A 16,529-nucleotide genomic window follows, 5' to 3' on the forward strand; every position below is an offset into this window, starting at 1 on the left:
AGGAAGCTTCACAAGTGCTTTCAGGATGGTTAAGCCTTTAGACGTTATGTCCCACTCTATTCCCTGGTCCTGTTAAAGCATCAAACTTCTGCAGATACCGTATTTTCTGTACCATAAGGCGCACCAGATTATAAGGCGCAGTCTCAATTATGGCATCCATTTCTGTACTTAACCCATACGTAAGGCGCACTGGATTATAAGGCGCATGCAAAAACATATGGTCTACAAAAAAAAAAAAGGTAACGGAAGCAAAACAGTGAGTGTGGTTGAACTTTATTCTACTATGTAACAATACACTGACGTTATTTTTTATCATTCTTCTTCCACAAATCCATCAAAGTCCTCATCTTCTGTCTGAATTGAACAGCTGGGCAATCAAACATGCTAGGTTCCCTCTCATCATTGTCGGAGTCAGTCTCGTTGCCAGGGGGCTGTTTAGCAATGATGCCCGCTTTCACGAAAGCTCAGACAACAGTTAAGCAGATACCTTAGCCCAGGCATCCACAATCCATTTGCATATGATGGCGTAACTCACCTGGCACTGCCCCCGTCTCAATAAACGTGTGTTTGCCGTCGGTCATCCATTGCTCCCACGGCACTCGCAACTTCACTTTGAACGCGCGGTTTACTCCAATGCCCAGTGGTTGGAGTTCTTTTTTAATTCTCCCGGAATGATGGCAAGCTCTGAATTGTATTATATTACATAATGTTCTCTGATTGGTTTATCGCTGCCAGCGTACGTGCCGTACGTATTACGTAGTGCTTTCTAATATTTAACTAGAGCGAATTGCTTTAGAGAGATCTTGGAGGCTTCTGACTTGGCATCACTGCTCCCAAGACATGAGTACCTTCACTGCTAAGCAAAATATTTAACAAAACCTCTGGGGAGAGTCTTTCTAAAAATGTCTATCCTCATACAGGAGCATCAAACAGGCAATTGCTGGCATTACGACAGGAGAAAGCAGCCTGTTCAGCTCCCCCCGGAGAGTTAAGGATGACAGCTGAAAGAAGCAAAGACAGCAACTTGAGGACTGCCTTAAGAAAATAAAATTCCTTTCCCAGCAGATGTGTCCTTGCTTCAAAATTCTACCACACAGCATGTTCACCACAAAAAAACTAATACTATCTGTTTTACAGTTGGGAATACTGTGGCACAGAAATGGAAATGGGAGAGCCCTCCTCTAACTTCAGAACTGATTCAGAAAGAAGAAAACGTGAGGGGAGGTACTATAGCAATACACTGATTCAGAATGTGCTACTTCCAACTAGCTGTTTTCCTTTTGCTTGCCTGAGACCTCATGGATAATTCAACAACTTACTCACTGGTGGAAGGCAAAAGTGGAAGTGTATGGAGGGGATAAAGATAGCACAGACCATCTGGGTGAAATCCACTCTACCCAGCAACCACCAGAGGACTTCTCTGAGAACGCTGAGCCTGGGTCTCTGAGCAGTGTTGGTCTGTCGTGGTGTCACTGGTCATTTTAAAAAGTCCCAGTTAACTGTTCAACCCTGCCTGACAGGTCTGCACTATGATAGGATGGCTCGGGTTCAAGTGCGAAAACAATGGTCACCTGGAGATTTATTTTGTGCTAAAATGAAAATAGTCAAACTGTTCTGCGGGTGCTGACAACACAGTCCAGCCAAGGTTCCAACACAATTTTCATTTTAAAGTTCTTTACTTTTCCACACTCAAATTCTCTAAAATTCCAGGTGGGACTTTTATCACCCACCGCCCAAAGCCAAGGCAGAGCAGGGTTTCCCCCAGCATTTTATAAGCTTGGCGAGCCGCCAGGGTTTGGTGAACCTTCCGCCAGGCTAAGCTCCGCTTGTTTATTATACATACGTCATTTTTTATACGTTTTCTTCCACCCTCTCCCCCAAAACCGCTACCTTTTTCTACCTCACCACGCGAGGGTGCGCACGCCAACAGTGACACAGTCGCGCTGTCCCCGGCTTTCTTTTTGGTCTGTGAGCTGGGACTTGTTGATAGAACTTGTTGTCAAAAAGCTCTTGTCTTGTCTCATCTGTTCAAAGGATATTCTCCCAGGAGCTTTGTGGCTTCCCAATATGCATTTAAGCAAATTCCAGCCTGGCCTTTATATGATTTGCTTTCAGCATGGTGTCCTCCTCAGTCATCTTCCTTGGCTCCACTTTGGCTCAAACAGTGACTGATGATGTGATCTGACACGCATGTACCTGGACCTTAGAGTTCACCTCTAATCTCTTTGGAGGTTTTTTTTTTATCTTTAACATAAGGGTACCAACAAATGTGTGTGAGGTATTCTTGTGGGAGCTGATTCTGACCTTTAGAATATTGTAAGGGGGCAGGAGACTGTCTCTGGATACAGAAAACAGCAAGAACACATTTGTGTCAGGATGTGGTGAGACTGAGGCGAACCCAATACGCAGACTCATAATAAATAAATAAACAAAGTTTTATTTCTAAATAACAAAATTGAAAACAAAAGCTGACGTGGCAGCAAAACAACTATAACAAAAATCCAAACAGCAGAAAAGGGCAAAGTGGGACAAGGCAAAGCAACATGGAACGAGGATCGAACGACAGCACAACAACCTACAATCAACAATGAACCGGTGGGGAGGTGGAGAAAAAGACCAGGTTTTAAAGCAGTTTTAAATCAGGAGAAGTGGGCACAGGTGGAGATGGGCGTGACAGAAAAGCAGGAGCAGACTGAGGGCAAGTGGGTAATGAAAAACAAAGACAAGAACAAAACCAAAACCCAGAAGACACATACCAAAAATCCCTAAACACCAGACAAAGCAAAAACAAAACTCATGAACTCATTACAATTTGGTAGGACGGCACAGTGTGGCAGTGGTTAGAGCTGTCACCTCTTAGCAAGAAGGTCATCAGTTTGCCCCCCGGCCTGGGCCTTTTCTGTGTGGAATTTGCATTCCCCCTGTGCAAGCGTGGGTTTCCTCTGAGTACTCTGGTTTCCTCCCACAGACCAAAAACATACATGTTAGGTTCACTGGTAACTCTAAAATGTCCCTAGGTGTGAGTGTGAATGGTTGTCCATTTCATTTGTGTCTATGAGTCCCTAAGATAGACTTGCGACCTGTCCAGGGTGTCCCGTGCCTCTCACACAGTGACTGCTGGACATAGGTACCAGCTCCCTGTGACACCGGAATGAAGAAGAGGGTAAAGAAATTGGATGGATAAACAAAAGTAAAGCAGCATCATGATCCCCTTCACACTGAAGGCAATTCTAAATTTGCGTAGATCTAACCACATTCTTATGGGTTATTACCCAATGTGAAGGGGATTTTAAAGACTATGTAGAAAATAAAACTCCTTCAAGAACTTCTGAACTTCTTTGCCTTTATCCAAAATGTAGATGTATTTGATGTTCTTAACAGGTCTTTTTAAATGTTTCCTGTTCTAGATTAGCTAGTTAGGGAGAATGTTCTCTTGCTGTAGAGAACATAAACACTGTCATAGGAATACATGGCAGTCTAAAACCAACCAATTTTTTTTTTTTTTTTTTTTACTGTGCTCTGACATCATAATGAAGCTAACAATTTTTTCCACACGGGTTGCTTCACCCGCATACCTATAGGCCGACTTTTCACTAGATGATGATATTTAGATCAGGGCTCAGAAGGCCCCTTCAGAACAGTTCAATGTTTTGCCATCCTGTTGAAGGACCCATAACCAGGGACTAAGACCAAGCTTTATGACACTAAGCAGAACATTTAGAACTACAGCAAAAGTGTTCTCTTGCTGTAGTTTATAGAGTTTAGGAGGTTTATAATATTGCCAGAACAAAATAAATCTTAAAACAGTGTTTATGTTGGGTGTGCTGTATTTTTTTTGGACATAGGGTTAGGCCTGTCACGATAACAAATTCTGCTTGGCGATTAACTGTCTCAGAAATTATTGCGATAAATGATAATATTGTTTGGAGACCATTTTAAACTAATATAATAATAATAATAATAATAATAATAATAATAACATATTAGTTCAAGTACATACTCTCAAAGATTAATAAGCTTTAATTTCAAAAGAAGACTTAACACTGGAACTGGAACACAAATAAACAAAACAACCAAAAACAAAAATGAAATGGACTCTCAGCCTCTGTTAACAAAAAATGCACTTTAATAAAAAACAGAAATAAAACCTATATTTAACAAAAATAGCACGGAAGACAGGCAAAACTACCAGTTTTATAAACAAAAAGTACAAACTAACAAAAGCACATGGCGACAAAAGCACAAATGCGACATACCAGCTACAAAGGTTCGCTTCAGTCATTTGGTTTGAATTTGAAGTGCTCCCACACCGCTGCTGTTACTTCGAGGTTGAAACCAATTCCATTTAATTTTTTTCCCAATATCAAACAGCATTTCTTTAGCTTGCTAACTCCTCACGGGTGCTAATGCAAAGGTACAAGACGATGCACCTTGGCTGGCTACCTGATGCGATAGGCCACGCCCCCCTTACGCTAAGAGAAAGGGAGGGGTCAGTGAAGAGCACTGGAGCTGAGCCTTTTGTCATCCGGTGTCTTCAGTAGAAAGAGACAGAGACATGAAGGAATGATAAATGAAAATTAGCGACTTCATTTTAATTTATCGTGCGATTAATTGATTTATCATTTATCACGACAGGCCTACACAGGGTAACACAAGCAAAGGCTAATGGAACTAAAAGGTGTCATTTTAGTTTGTGTTTAGTTTGTGTTTGTGCTGGTCTTGTTTGTGTTCTTTATTCAGAAGTTCTTTGCAGACAAACCGTCTTCCTCTTACTCCTCTTCAACATCTTACCCTCTTCTGGCGGCTCTCAGCAGCAGCTAACTGAGCCGACATGCGTTCCTGCATCTTCCTGCAGTGTGCCATGACAGCCTCCAGGACAGAGATGGGGCTGGACCCCAGGGGCCGCCGATCCTTGTCCCCTCCAGGAACCCTGCACTCAAAGTCCCTCTGAAGTGCCAGGAAGGGGTCCGTCAGGGTGTAGTGTCCATAGCGCTCTTGAAGAAACACCTCCTTCCTCTGCGCCTGGAAAAGAACACAAGATGGGAGAACTTGATGTTTACACTTTCATCTTAAGTAGGTGAACATGATTTTTCATCCATTAGCCAAAATTAACATTATAAAAAAAACATTCTTTCAAAACAGTCCCAACACTAATCAGCACAGAGCTCAGCTGTGCCCTCAGCTCTCATCCCAACACCAGTGTTTAAAAAAGGAATGTCCAATCAAAGAGGACATGCTGGGGTCTCTAAAACAGCCACCCCTCCCTCTGACCACTGGGAGCCCATCCCCTCATCTGACTCCACAAAAGCTCCACACCACAGTGCAGTTGATCTCAGTTTACACGAGCAGAAGGAGATGGAGGCCTGTGGTGAAATAACAGCTTGAAGATGAGAATGGTTTTGCCCGTGTCTGTGTTTATGTTTAAGAGCCTATCTGTTACCGAAATATCTTTTGAACCACTGGATGAAACTTGCAGAAAGTAATCATTGATTGTACATCAACAACTGATTAACTTTTTGAGCTAACCCAATTCAAGATTGCCATCATAGCCAGCTGACCTTAGAAAATCACAAATATGGTGATAATTTAGTTACTTTTACAGACACCGAGGCATTAATTTGGTGTGGGTGTTGCTGAGAGTCTTTCACAACACGTACTTCATGTGCTGCTCATTGTGTGAGATCTTTGCTTAAAACTTTGGCATGAATATTTAAGAGTTTAATGTGTTTGTCTGTTAGCAAAAATATTTCATCAACCAATGGACACATTTTATTGACATTTTCAGAAAGTAAGCATTGGTAAAATGTCTACAGGTGATTAACTTTTTGAGTCAATCCAGTTCAAGATGGCCACCACAGCAAACTGATTTTAGAAAACACAAAAATGCCTGTTACACAGTCAATTTTACAGATTCTGAGCAAGAAATTGATGTGGTCATTCACAACACATATACTGAGAGTGACATCTCATGATATTACATAGATCAAACATAACGTTATTTTTAAAGTTTGACCAAAATGGCAACAACTCCATTTCAACAAAATTATATTATTGACAAGAACCACTAGAAGGATCCGGTAATTCAGTCACAGCACAGGAGCAGAAGGTTAACGTAGCTTTATTGATAAACAGATTTATCGATGGTGGCACAGGGAGTACTGGACGGCGGGCGGCACAGTGGAACAACGGGAGGAGGATGACCACCAGAGGAAACTGAGCCGGAGGTTTAGCTTGGCGAACGCAGCAGGTAAGCCACGGGAGAAAGAACAGTCTCGTAGTCGGACGGGCGAGGGTCAGAACCGGAAGGGCACAGAGCGGCGACTTTAACCAGAGGGGCAGGCGAAAAGTCCGGGTCCAATAAACAGGCAGGGGTCATAGTCCAGGTGTCAGTCCTCCAGCAGCAATCCGACAGGGGCAAGGCACGAGGGGGAATCTGGGGGGCGTGAACAAGGTCGAGGTACAGGAATCGCTGGAAAACTACTCGCATAATGCTTTCGACAATCTGGCATTGGAGGAAAGGAGAGAAGGAGAATATATAGGACGTGGACCAGGTGTGGGAGAGACAATCAGGATAGGGACACAGGTGACTAGAATACATGAATACTGATTAGAGGCATGGCAAGAAATGAGAAAGAGACATGATCATGACAATTATTTTCTGGCATAAAAGTTGGTGGGCAATATATACTGTATATTCGTTCAAGGAATGTTAAGCCTTTACTTAAAGTTTCATAATTAAGTTAAAGTAAATGAGGTGAGGTGATGTGTTTTCACAGAGCAGAAATTTTTCTGGTTTATCTCAAGTAGAGCGGATTAACTTTGAGTAGAACGCAAACAGAAACTTCCACAGTTGACAAAAGCCAGTGTTGAAGCATAACGGAGGCCACAGCAAACGCTGAAAATAAAACCAGGAAATGGACTGCCCTTTGTGGATAAGAGCAGTGTTGGATTACCGACTACAAACCTCTAACACGACTGGATAATTCCTTAGCAACACAGCTGCGGCCTTTGATGTTTATCATCCATCTTGTAGCTTAGACTTGTAAGAGAATGTAAACAGAATGCAGACAGCGGAGTGAGGACGTTACAATGAGCTTTTCTAAATGAACGTAAGGTGACAATATTTATTCAGGACTCTTTGTAGCCTCTTTTTTAGGGGTCAACATAAAACATTGTTTGGAAGTGACAAAACAGACAAATTCTAAATACTCTTTAAGTTAGAGCATAACATCACCTGCCACCTTTCATACCAGTTTTAGACAAAGATCATCTTCGGTTGAATAATGATGGAGTTACAGCCGTTTGGGTGGTGACCCTGTAAATGACAGCAGGCTCAATATTGTGAGAGCTCACAAGATCTGTTGGCGCTTAGAGTGTGCATTGAAGTTGACTCTCAGCTACTACCGCATCAAAATTAGCTCAATATCTGTAAAACTGACTGAGCTATGAGCATTTTTGTGTTGGCTAAGGCCAGTCACCTGTGGTCAACTTGAACTGGGTTGACTCCAAATGTTAATAAGCTGTAGAGGTGCAGCCCGTAATTCCTTTCTGAGAGTTTCATTAAAATGGGAAATTTTAAAGGGATAGTTAAAATGATAGTCCAATAAACTTTGAACTGATGTTCTGTCAAATAGGTATCTATAGCTCATACTTTATTAACCACAACATCAGTCATAGAGCGCAGAGTATGGAGAAAAAGGCAAGTGTCTTTGTCCAGGCTAGGCTAATGGCTAGCCAAACATGTGTCTGTTTTGAGTGTCGAGAGTTGAGTAAACCTTTGGACTGACTACACACACCGATCAGGTTGACAGATGCATTCAGCAGCCTCAGCACCATCGGAATATATACAGTCTCTTTATGTTCCACACATGTGTTTGTGGAGTAATGCAGACATTGTTCAGCTGAGAAAACAACAACAAACTAAAACTGTGTCGTGCAGGTGGAGAAGTTTATTGTTAGCTCATGTAGAGTTCTTTCATAGTGGCATGACATTTTTGAGAAAGAATTGTTCCAAAGGCTTTAAAATTTATTTTTTAAAAGCTAGCCATTAGCCTAGTCTGGACAGAGATCTGTGCTCTCTGATCGATGTCACAGCAAAGTTTTAGGCACAGATGTTGCGCAATGTGTCCCGCTCAGAGTACACAACGAGGATAACATTTAACTTTTGCCACACCAAATCTGTAAAAGTGGATGACTTGGAGCCATTTTTGTGTTTGATAATGTTGCCTTGCTGTGGCATCCATCTTAAATGGGGTGACTCCAAAAGTTATTCAGTTGTTGATGTGCAGCCAGTGATTACTTTTTGAAAGTTTCATTGAAATCCATCCAGTGGCTGATGAAATAGCGTGCTAACAATACAGACAAACACGCACAGAAAAAAAAAGGCAGGAAATAACATTTTCATCCTTTTGCCTTCTGTGGCAGGCAAGAAAGATTACAGTCGGTATTTTCAGAGATACTTCTTTAACAAGGCTAATCTTTTAATCAGTAATCAGTAATTCAATGATCGAAAAGTACCAAACTTAAAAACCCATTTGGCTCCAGTACAAAACCTGCACAAAGATAGGTGTTGTAATGCCCCCACAACCACTGGTAACTGGTGTTAATACATGGAGCTGGATGAAAGAGATAATCACATTTTTGCATTTTGACCTGATCTGCAGGTCATCCAGGGAATGAAAAATATTTTACAAGCCTTTTTCCCCACAATATTTAGAGAAATATCAACACCGAAACACTGGTGAGGAAAAGGAGTATGTGATGACTTCTCAACTTTCATAATCAAAGTGGTGATGAAAGAAAGACAGAGAGTCGGAGTCAGGATGGGATGCTTTGCCAAAGAAGGAGATGCAGTTTGGAGAGTTGAACAGTAACTCAAGCACACACAGAGCACTGAGAGTGAAGCTTGATGATGAATCTCCAGAAGGTCCAGGCATATCTCAACACTGATGGCTGTGGGCTGGCCAATATAAACACAAAGATGGGTTCTATGGGTAAGAGGTGTGTGTGTGTGTTGTGTGTGTTTGTTTGACTGTGACGGAGAGGCAGCAAGAGAAACAAAAGCAACAGAAAATAGCTGTTTTGAAATTTTATGACAGCCAAAAATTAAATAAAAACTTCAGAAACTCTCTTCATTATATATTTTAGCCACTAATCACCTCATGAGTCTTCAGAGCTGCTGCTAAATCTACCAATCAACAGAAAATCTGTTTTTAATGACTCCAGAAATCATCTGGTTTATTTGACATTTGTTTAAAAAAGCACCTCAAATTACATGTAACTGTTGCTCAAGTTAATGTCTTTAAAGTGTTTTGTCTGAAAGTAGGATTTGTTTCAGCCTAAATGCTGGATACTGGCTTTAAAGTCTGACCACTTGACCGATGTGTCAGCCAGTAGTCAATTAATTTGAAACAAATTTCCCTTACACTTCTATTATTTGCTCAAATATGTGGCTGTAGGAAAATATCATCACAACATAGCTGACACTCCAGCACACGTAGTGTGATCTTCAGCAGACTGAACAGATTTATTGATCATGTTGAAACATTTTGTAGCATTAATGTAGAAACTCTGAAACACCATATTTACTTCACATTGCACCATAATACCAAATGCTACAGAACAGTGACCCAACAATAACTTTACATGCCAACACTCTGCACTACCTTGGTATTGTGGTGTATTTGTAGAGATTTTAGCCATAATAGTCAACGCCACAGTTGGTCTGTCTTATCTGTCTCATCAGAGCTGTGTATCAGTGGTGTGTTTCTTTGTGTTCTTTTGCTTTACTGCAACTCGTCGTCATCTCAAGTTTTCTATAATAATATTGCAAATGTTTTTCTAATACTGTGCAGCCCTAATATGTACGTGGCAATACAACATTGTTCATAATGTAATGTGGTTGCTGCTGTGCACATAGTGCCTTGGTGGAGGATATGTGGCACTGTAAGAATCTCACCATCCTCTACACAGTATTTATGTGGCACTGGTTGCATACTGTGACTGGTCACATGATGTGTACCGATTTCACACCAAACAAACTTGCTAATGAATGCCACAGATACACTGCAGCAACATCACACACAAGAACAAAACACCATATCAACCAAAACACCAAGCCAGTTACCCCAAGGCAACATAGCTCACGCTACGTTTATGCTGAAACTTTCCCACTACCTTTCAACCCACACATCATAAATGTTTGCACTCTCTGCTCTTTGAATTGAGAAAGCTTCTCAGATCAGAAGTGGGTCCAGTTGTTTTTTAACCATTTTTTGGATTTACCATGTCCTGGATGACAGAATCTACACCAGCATCATGAATTTTATGTGTACATTACTTAAGTCACAAGACTTAACTTTTTACAAATTACACTTCATTCTTTGCATTTTCACCCAGCAGGTAAATAATTTCAAGTCACACCAACATACTGTGCATGGCAAACAGTATGGTAGTACCATTTTAGTTTTTACATATAGTCTTGTTTTTATCAACAAGGCAGTCTATCTTTTTATAATAAACTAATATTTATATTACATAATAATAAGAAGAAATCATAAATTAGGTGTTCAATATTCATTCCTTTTTTAAACACAAAACTACAAATCCAGATGAAAACCAAAACTCTGAGGCTGCAGTGAAGACACCATCTGATCCATCTCAGGGGAGTTCTTCAATCAGTGGTGCCATCTTTACTTCCAAGGATCTTCCTGTAAACATTTGCTCTTAACCAGAGGCCACTGCAGCTACCAGATAGCTGCCGCTTTTACTTCCACATGTGAGCCACTAATAGACTCAATAGACTTCAAAAGTATTTCAAAAGTGCCTTTTTGTAAAACTGTAGTTGTGTAAATATTTGGCACAAATATCTTACAATATCACATAATAAATAGCCATATTTTCAACTTTCCTGTCAACTTTAATTTTTTTTTTTTACTAAATCACGGTCGGCTGGCAATCGGCCAGTGATCGGCCACCTACCGCCAGGCATAGCCTCTTTTCTGGGGGAAACCCTGCATCTTTTTTAGCTGAGCTGGAAGGAGCTAGAATTCCCATCACTAGCTGGAATGCTGGGAAACCAAACAATGAGGAACGCAACAGGAGACTTTAAAGTGCAGAAGAGAGCAGGGGATGGTGATTACTGAATAAAGAGCAGGTGTGCTGATGGACCACAGGTGTGAGGAGCTGAAACACTAATGGGCTGGACCAGAAAAAACAAGTACCACTAAATTAAAAAAATACAAAAAATTTTAGAAAATTATTTTAAACACATAAATAAACTAGAAGCACTCAGAGAGAACAAACCTCCACCAAGGCCATAAGTGCGATCCGGATCATGATATGGATTACCATAAAAATTGAATCACTTGTTCCTTGTACCATGTTTGAAGCTTCCTGAAAATTTCATGAAATCTGTTCATAGCTTTTTGAGTAATCCTGTACACAGACAGACAGACAGATGCTACCAAAAACATAACCTTGGCGGAGGAAAAAAGAAACTAATCTGAAAACTATGCTCTATGCTCAGCACACATACATTTGACCAGTAAAACAGATGTTGTTCGGTTGAGAAAACAACAACAATCTAAATAATAAATAAACAAACAGTATCAAGCAAAAGTGTAAAGGTTTAATATTAGCTAATATTAAACCTCTAGCGTTCTTTCCCAATGGTATGTCTTTTTTAAAAGTGTTGTTTTATAAGCAGCTATTGGCCTAGCCTGCCTCCTTTTTCAAACTCAGGCTAATAAGGTGCTAACTGCTGATAAATATTAGACAGAACATCATTTCAAAGTTGGCTGGACTACCTATTTAAAACTTTGATGTAATTACACAGAACTCTAAGGTACACGATTAACTATGTAAACTTCAATATCTATCATTTAAATGTATGAAAACTTTTGTGTTTTTAATTAAATTTATTCCTAGACAACAAAAGTTGTTTAAGTAAGTCAAACATGGCTATGTTGGTTTGTTTTAAGATGATCAGAGCTGTTTTACTGATGTTTACACTGTTTCTGTAATGGCAGGTACTTGTGTTGCAGCTCTACGAGTTTAATGATGCAGTGTTTGGTTAGAAATGCCAACTCTCAGAGCTTTATTATCTCATTCCTTTTTCAAATGAGCATTAAAACCACCGATGGGAATTTGCAGTTAACAGCAAAGCAAAAAGCCAAGAGCAAAGAGGTAATAAGCTTGCATTTCCAAAGATTAAACAAATCTAATGTAATGTGAACCTGTAGGTAGGTGGAGATAAAAATGAATGGGCTGATTGGTTTTACCCTGACATAAAGACAGAAATGTGAACAGCTAAATGAACAACATAAAGAAACAACATGATTGAATTCATCATGTTGGAGCTTTTAATTTTGTTATCTCACCAAATATATACTAATTTTAATGAAAGCCAGGGTGAGGGGGATTTTTCCATATTTTTATTTCACGTTTTCTATGTAGCAGGTTCGCCTCCCCACCTTTCTGGGTGGAGTTTACATGTTCTCCCTGTGCACTCGTGGGTTTACTCCAGGTACTCCTGCTTCCCCCTACAGACCAAAAGCAGGCATTTTAGGTTAATTGGTAACTCTAAATTGTCTCTAGGTATGAGTGAGAGTGTGAATGGTTGTTTGTCTCTATGTGTTCCTGTGATGGACTGGAAACATGTCCAGGGTGTCCCCTTTCACACAGTGACTGCTGGAGGTAGGCACCAGCTCCCTGCGACCCGGAAAGGAGAAGCGGGTAAAGAAAATGGATGGATGTTTTCTGTGTTTAATAATGGATAATCAATGCTAATTAGGCACGAGCTGATTACCAGTTTCAAGGTTCACCATGGTGTTAAAAAGTCACGGCGTCAAAACCACTTAATCCTTCCGTCACACAGTTCCTACAGTTTAAATACCTCCAAATGAGATAACAAGGATGCTGCATTTTTTTTTTATTACCTCCCCTTTTTTGACCAGCTCTGAAGGTCCAACTCTTCATTCACTTGTCTATGGTAGCTAGAGATGTGCATTTTAGGCAAAAATACTCCTGAATCCATCAGGTAATTATTCAGTTTTTCTTTGAATATTCAAATATTTGCCAATCCTGCTTTATATTCCTTTATCTTTATAGTCCTTCATTTTTACAGGCCCAAAGGATCAACACAGAGAAGAAAGCTTGTGGTCTGACACTAAAGCTGAGCTCACCATGACCATATTATATTAGGTGTTGTTACACTATCATACCCATAATATAGCCAGCATTAAGATAAATCAAAAATTATTTAGGCATCAAAAGTAATAGCATTTGCATTTCTCTTTTTAAATGAAAACAAAAATGAAAAGAAAAAAACATTTTTTAAATGTTTTCTTTTAATAACATGAAACCATGGTATTTTAGCCCAAAGTTATCAAACTGTCAGAATCTCATAGCGGCCTGGGCCCTAATGCTAACATTCAAAGTTTAAGAAATAATAACTAATCATTGTTTCTTTTTTCCTTGTGGTGTGACAGAGAGCATCTAAAATTGACAACCTGCAGTCGTGAGCTGTTTCACTCTGCTGGAAAGATCAATATGTGGAAAAGCTTTTGATTTGACAGAGTGAAAGAGATAACTGAAAAAGAAGCAGAAGCTTGGGACAGCGCACCATAAATTAGATTAGGTTAAAGGAAAAGAATGAAGGGAGAAGAAGAAAGAAAGAAGAAAAGAAGAAGAAAAGGGCGAAAAAGAAGTCAAACAATTTATTTTTTAAGCAACTGTAAAACGAAGGAGATATGAATCCACAAAGAAATATAAAGGCAGCATGAAAGAAAAAGATGAGAAGGGATAGGAGCTAGCTGAGTTTCCACGCAGCCTCAACATGCTGACGGTTCAAAGAGTCATCGAGTTTGAATAGCATCATCTCCAAAACAGAAATCAGGTTTCGGTGTGGGCAGCGCCCACTGGAAACATAAGATCACGTTCAAGTTTTATCATCCATATTTATAATCACCTGTATGTTTGTGCTGGTTTGTCTGTCAGCAAATAATCATTGGATGTCCAACTACAAATGATTTACCTTGGGCCAACCCAATTCAAATAGCTGCCACAGCTAATCAATCTAAAAAAAACACACAAAGTGCCTATAACTACAGCGTGGTAGTAGCTGAGAGTCAACCCCAACACATATTCAGAGTACTGACATATTGCACAAGATCTTCATTTAAAACTTTATAATTACCTGCTGAAATCAACCACCATTTGTCTGTTAGTAAAATATTTCATGCACTGTTGAACAGATTATAATGAAACTCTCAGGAAGTAATTATTGGGTGTACATCTACATCTGATTACCTTGTGGAATTAACCAGATGCAAGACGGCCGCACACAGTTAAATGTCTGTAACTCAAATCAACAGATTTTAAGCTAGATTTTGGTTTGGTAGTAGCTGAGTAAATATCAGCACTATTCATATCATAGTGTTGATATTTAAAAAAATGAATAAAAAAAATAATAATCAAGCCAGACTCTAAAGCAGAACCTTCTCAGGCTCGTGGCATCACATCTGCAAACATTTCAATTTAACTGGCCAGCAGTGGTGTTACTTTCAAACTCCATCACTCGTTTATCTTACCGTGCTGCTGTGTGGGAGTGGGGGAGGGGTGGGCAGCAGGCGGTCAGTCAGGCATTTTGCCACCTCCGGGCTTCAGCAAAGCAGAGGCACAAGCTGACATTATACTGACAGCAGTAAGAAACCAGGCCATTCTTATATAACCAGCAGAGGAGAGATACTGTAGAACCAACATCGGGACAAAATGATTGGTTCCTGTTTGACTCCAGAGGTCAGCTGCTTTACGCACTCTAACGCTCACATAAAGCAGAATGAAAGCGACATTAGTGGTTAAAATTGACCAGTTGATAGAACAGATCATATAAAAAATATCCTGCTAAATCTCCTCATAATAAACCAAGAGGATTTGCTCCAAACAAACACATTTCTCATTTCCATGATGTGTTACTGAGCAGACCTAGGATCGCCGCGCGAGGGTGCGCGCTCCAACAGTGACGCAATCCTCCCAATTTTTGTAACTTAGTGCGGACCACGCGAGCCACTCTCCATTCAAACTGGGTGATTTTGGTGCTCTAGCGGAGCTGGTTTGCCTGTATCAGCATTTATATGATCACAAAGATAATCAAACAGTTCAAAACACACGGAAGGAGATAACTGCTGCAGCAGATAAAAAGAAGTGTGTATAGACCACAGAGGGAAGAAATATTAGTCCTATGATGGGTGAATAACAACTAAAGCAAATCAATAAAAGTCAAACTGAATGCTTTAAATTTAAACATCCTCTCTGTATCACAGCCAGAAACACAACAGCTCTTCCTCCTGAATACGTGCAGACATATTTGATGTGACAACAATATGCTCTCTTTTTACTGTATTTCTACTGATTACGTAGTGTACTGCCCCCTGTCTTTTCGGAGAATACTGCACCGGCCTAAGTGCCTAGTATAAATATCTACATCGCGCACTCAGGTCTGCGCGCCGTTCGTGGAGCCCTGCAGGACTCTAATGAGCCCTGAAGCCGAGCCTTCCTCAGCTACCGCTGGAGTTAGAAGGTCGTCGGAGCCACAGCAATAAACATTGAACGAGCGGGTTTAACCAAAAATGGTTCGTTGAGCCAAAGTTCAGCAGGTGGCTTTACAAGACAGAATACAGTAAGCATGTTTTGTATTTAGTGAAAATATTTATATGACACGTGGTAATTTATCCTTGTTTAACAGTAAAATTATGCTATTAAATTCAGCATTAGATATGCTTTGTTTTGTTGTTACATGTAGTGATCCAACATGCAGCCTGTGCCACAAAAAGCACAGTACAGTACAGCATCTCTCTCTTTTTCAGAGTTCTCTGTTGTTTTTCATTGGTCTTGACGTGAGACGTGTGTTGGTGCCTTGTTTGTACTTTTTCATGTTAATTTAATTTATTTGTAAATGTGACTTAAATTAGGATTTAAATTAGGTGCAAACAATTTGTATTTATTTTAATTGCATTTTTGTTTTTAAAAATATTTAATATTTTTATATAATATTTATAATATTTCATATTTTTTACCCTTTTTGTAAAACTGTAAGATATTTGTGCCAAATATTTACACAACTACAATTACATAATAAATTACCATATTTTCAACTTTCCTGTCAACTTTAATCTTTTTTTTTTATTTTCACTAAATCACAGTCGGCCGGCGACCGGCCGCCTACCACCAGGCTTAGCCTCTTTTCTGGGGGAAACCCTGTTGACCAAATGGTGCTTGAGAAGATTTATAAGGCTGCAGTCAAGTTTTGTTTTATAAGGACTAGGGCTGCAACTAACGATAATTTCAATAATCGATTAATCAGGCGATTATTTTCTCGATTAATCGGTCGTCTTGGAATTCATTCATTCATTCAGTCATTAATTTTGGCCCACATAAAAAAGTTATCTGTATGTAAAGGAGTAGGTTGATGTAAAACTTTTACTACTTTCTTATTTTTAAATAAATCAATATAAATTCAATTCAACATT

General features: G+C 39.8%; 1 protein-coding gene across 6 annotated transcripts in view; it reads right to left on the bottom strand.

The window, feature by feature from the left end:
• cttnbp2 (cortactin binding protein 2) overlaps positions 1-16,529 on the bottom strand; it is a 144,138-nt gene that overhangs the window by 56,087 nt on the left and 71,522 nt on the right. For all 6 annotated transcript variants that reach the window (XM_037980620.1, XM_037980622.1, XM_037980621.1 and 3 more), the window contains one exon: positions 4,792-5,022. In XM_037980620.1, the coding sequence (XP_037836548.1) occupies positions 4,792-5,022 (231 nt within the window). The remainder of the gene's footprint in view (positions 1-4,791; positions 5,023-16,529) is intronic.

The sequence above is a fragment of the Kryptolebias marmoratus genome, linkage group LG17 (assembly GCF_001649575.2).
Source record: "Kryptolebias marmoratus isolate JLee-2015 linkage group LG17, ASM164957v2, whole genome shotgun sequence".
Lineage (NCBI taxonomy): Eukaryota > Metazoa > Chordata > Actinopteri > Cyprinodontiformes > Rivulidae > Kryptolebias > Kryptolebias marmoratus.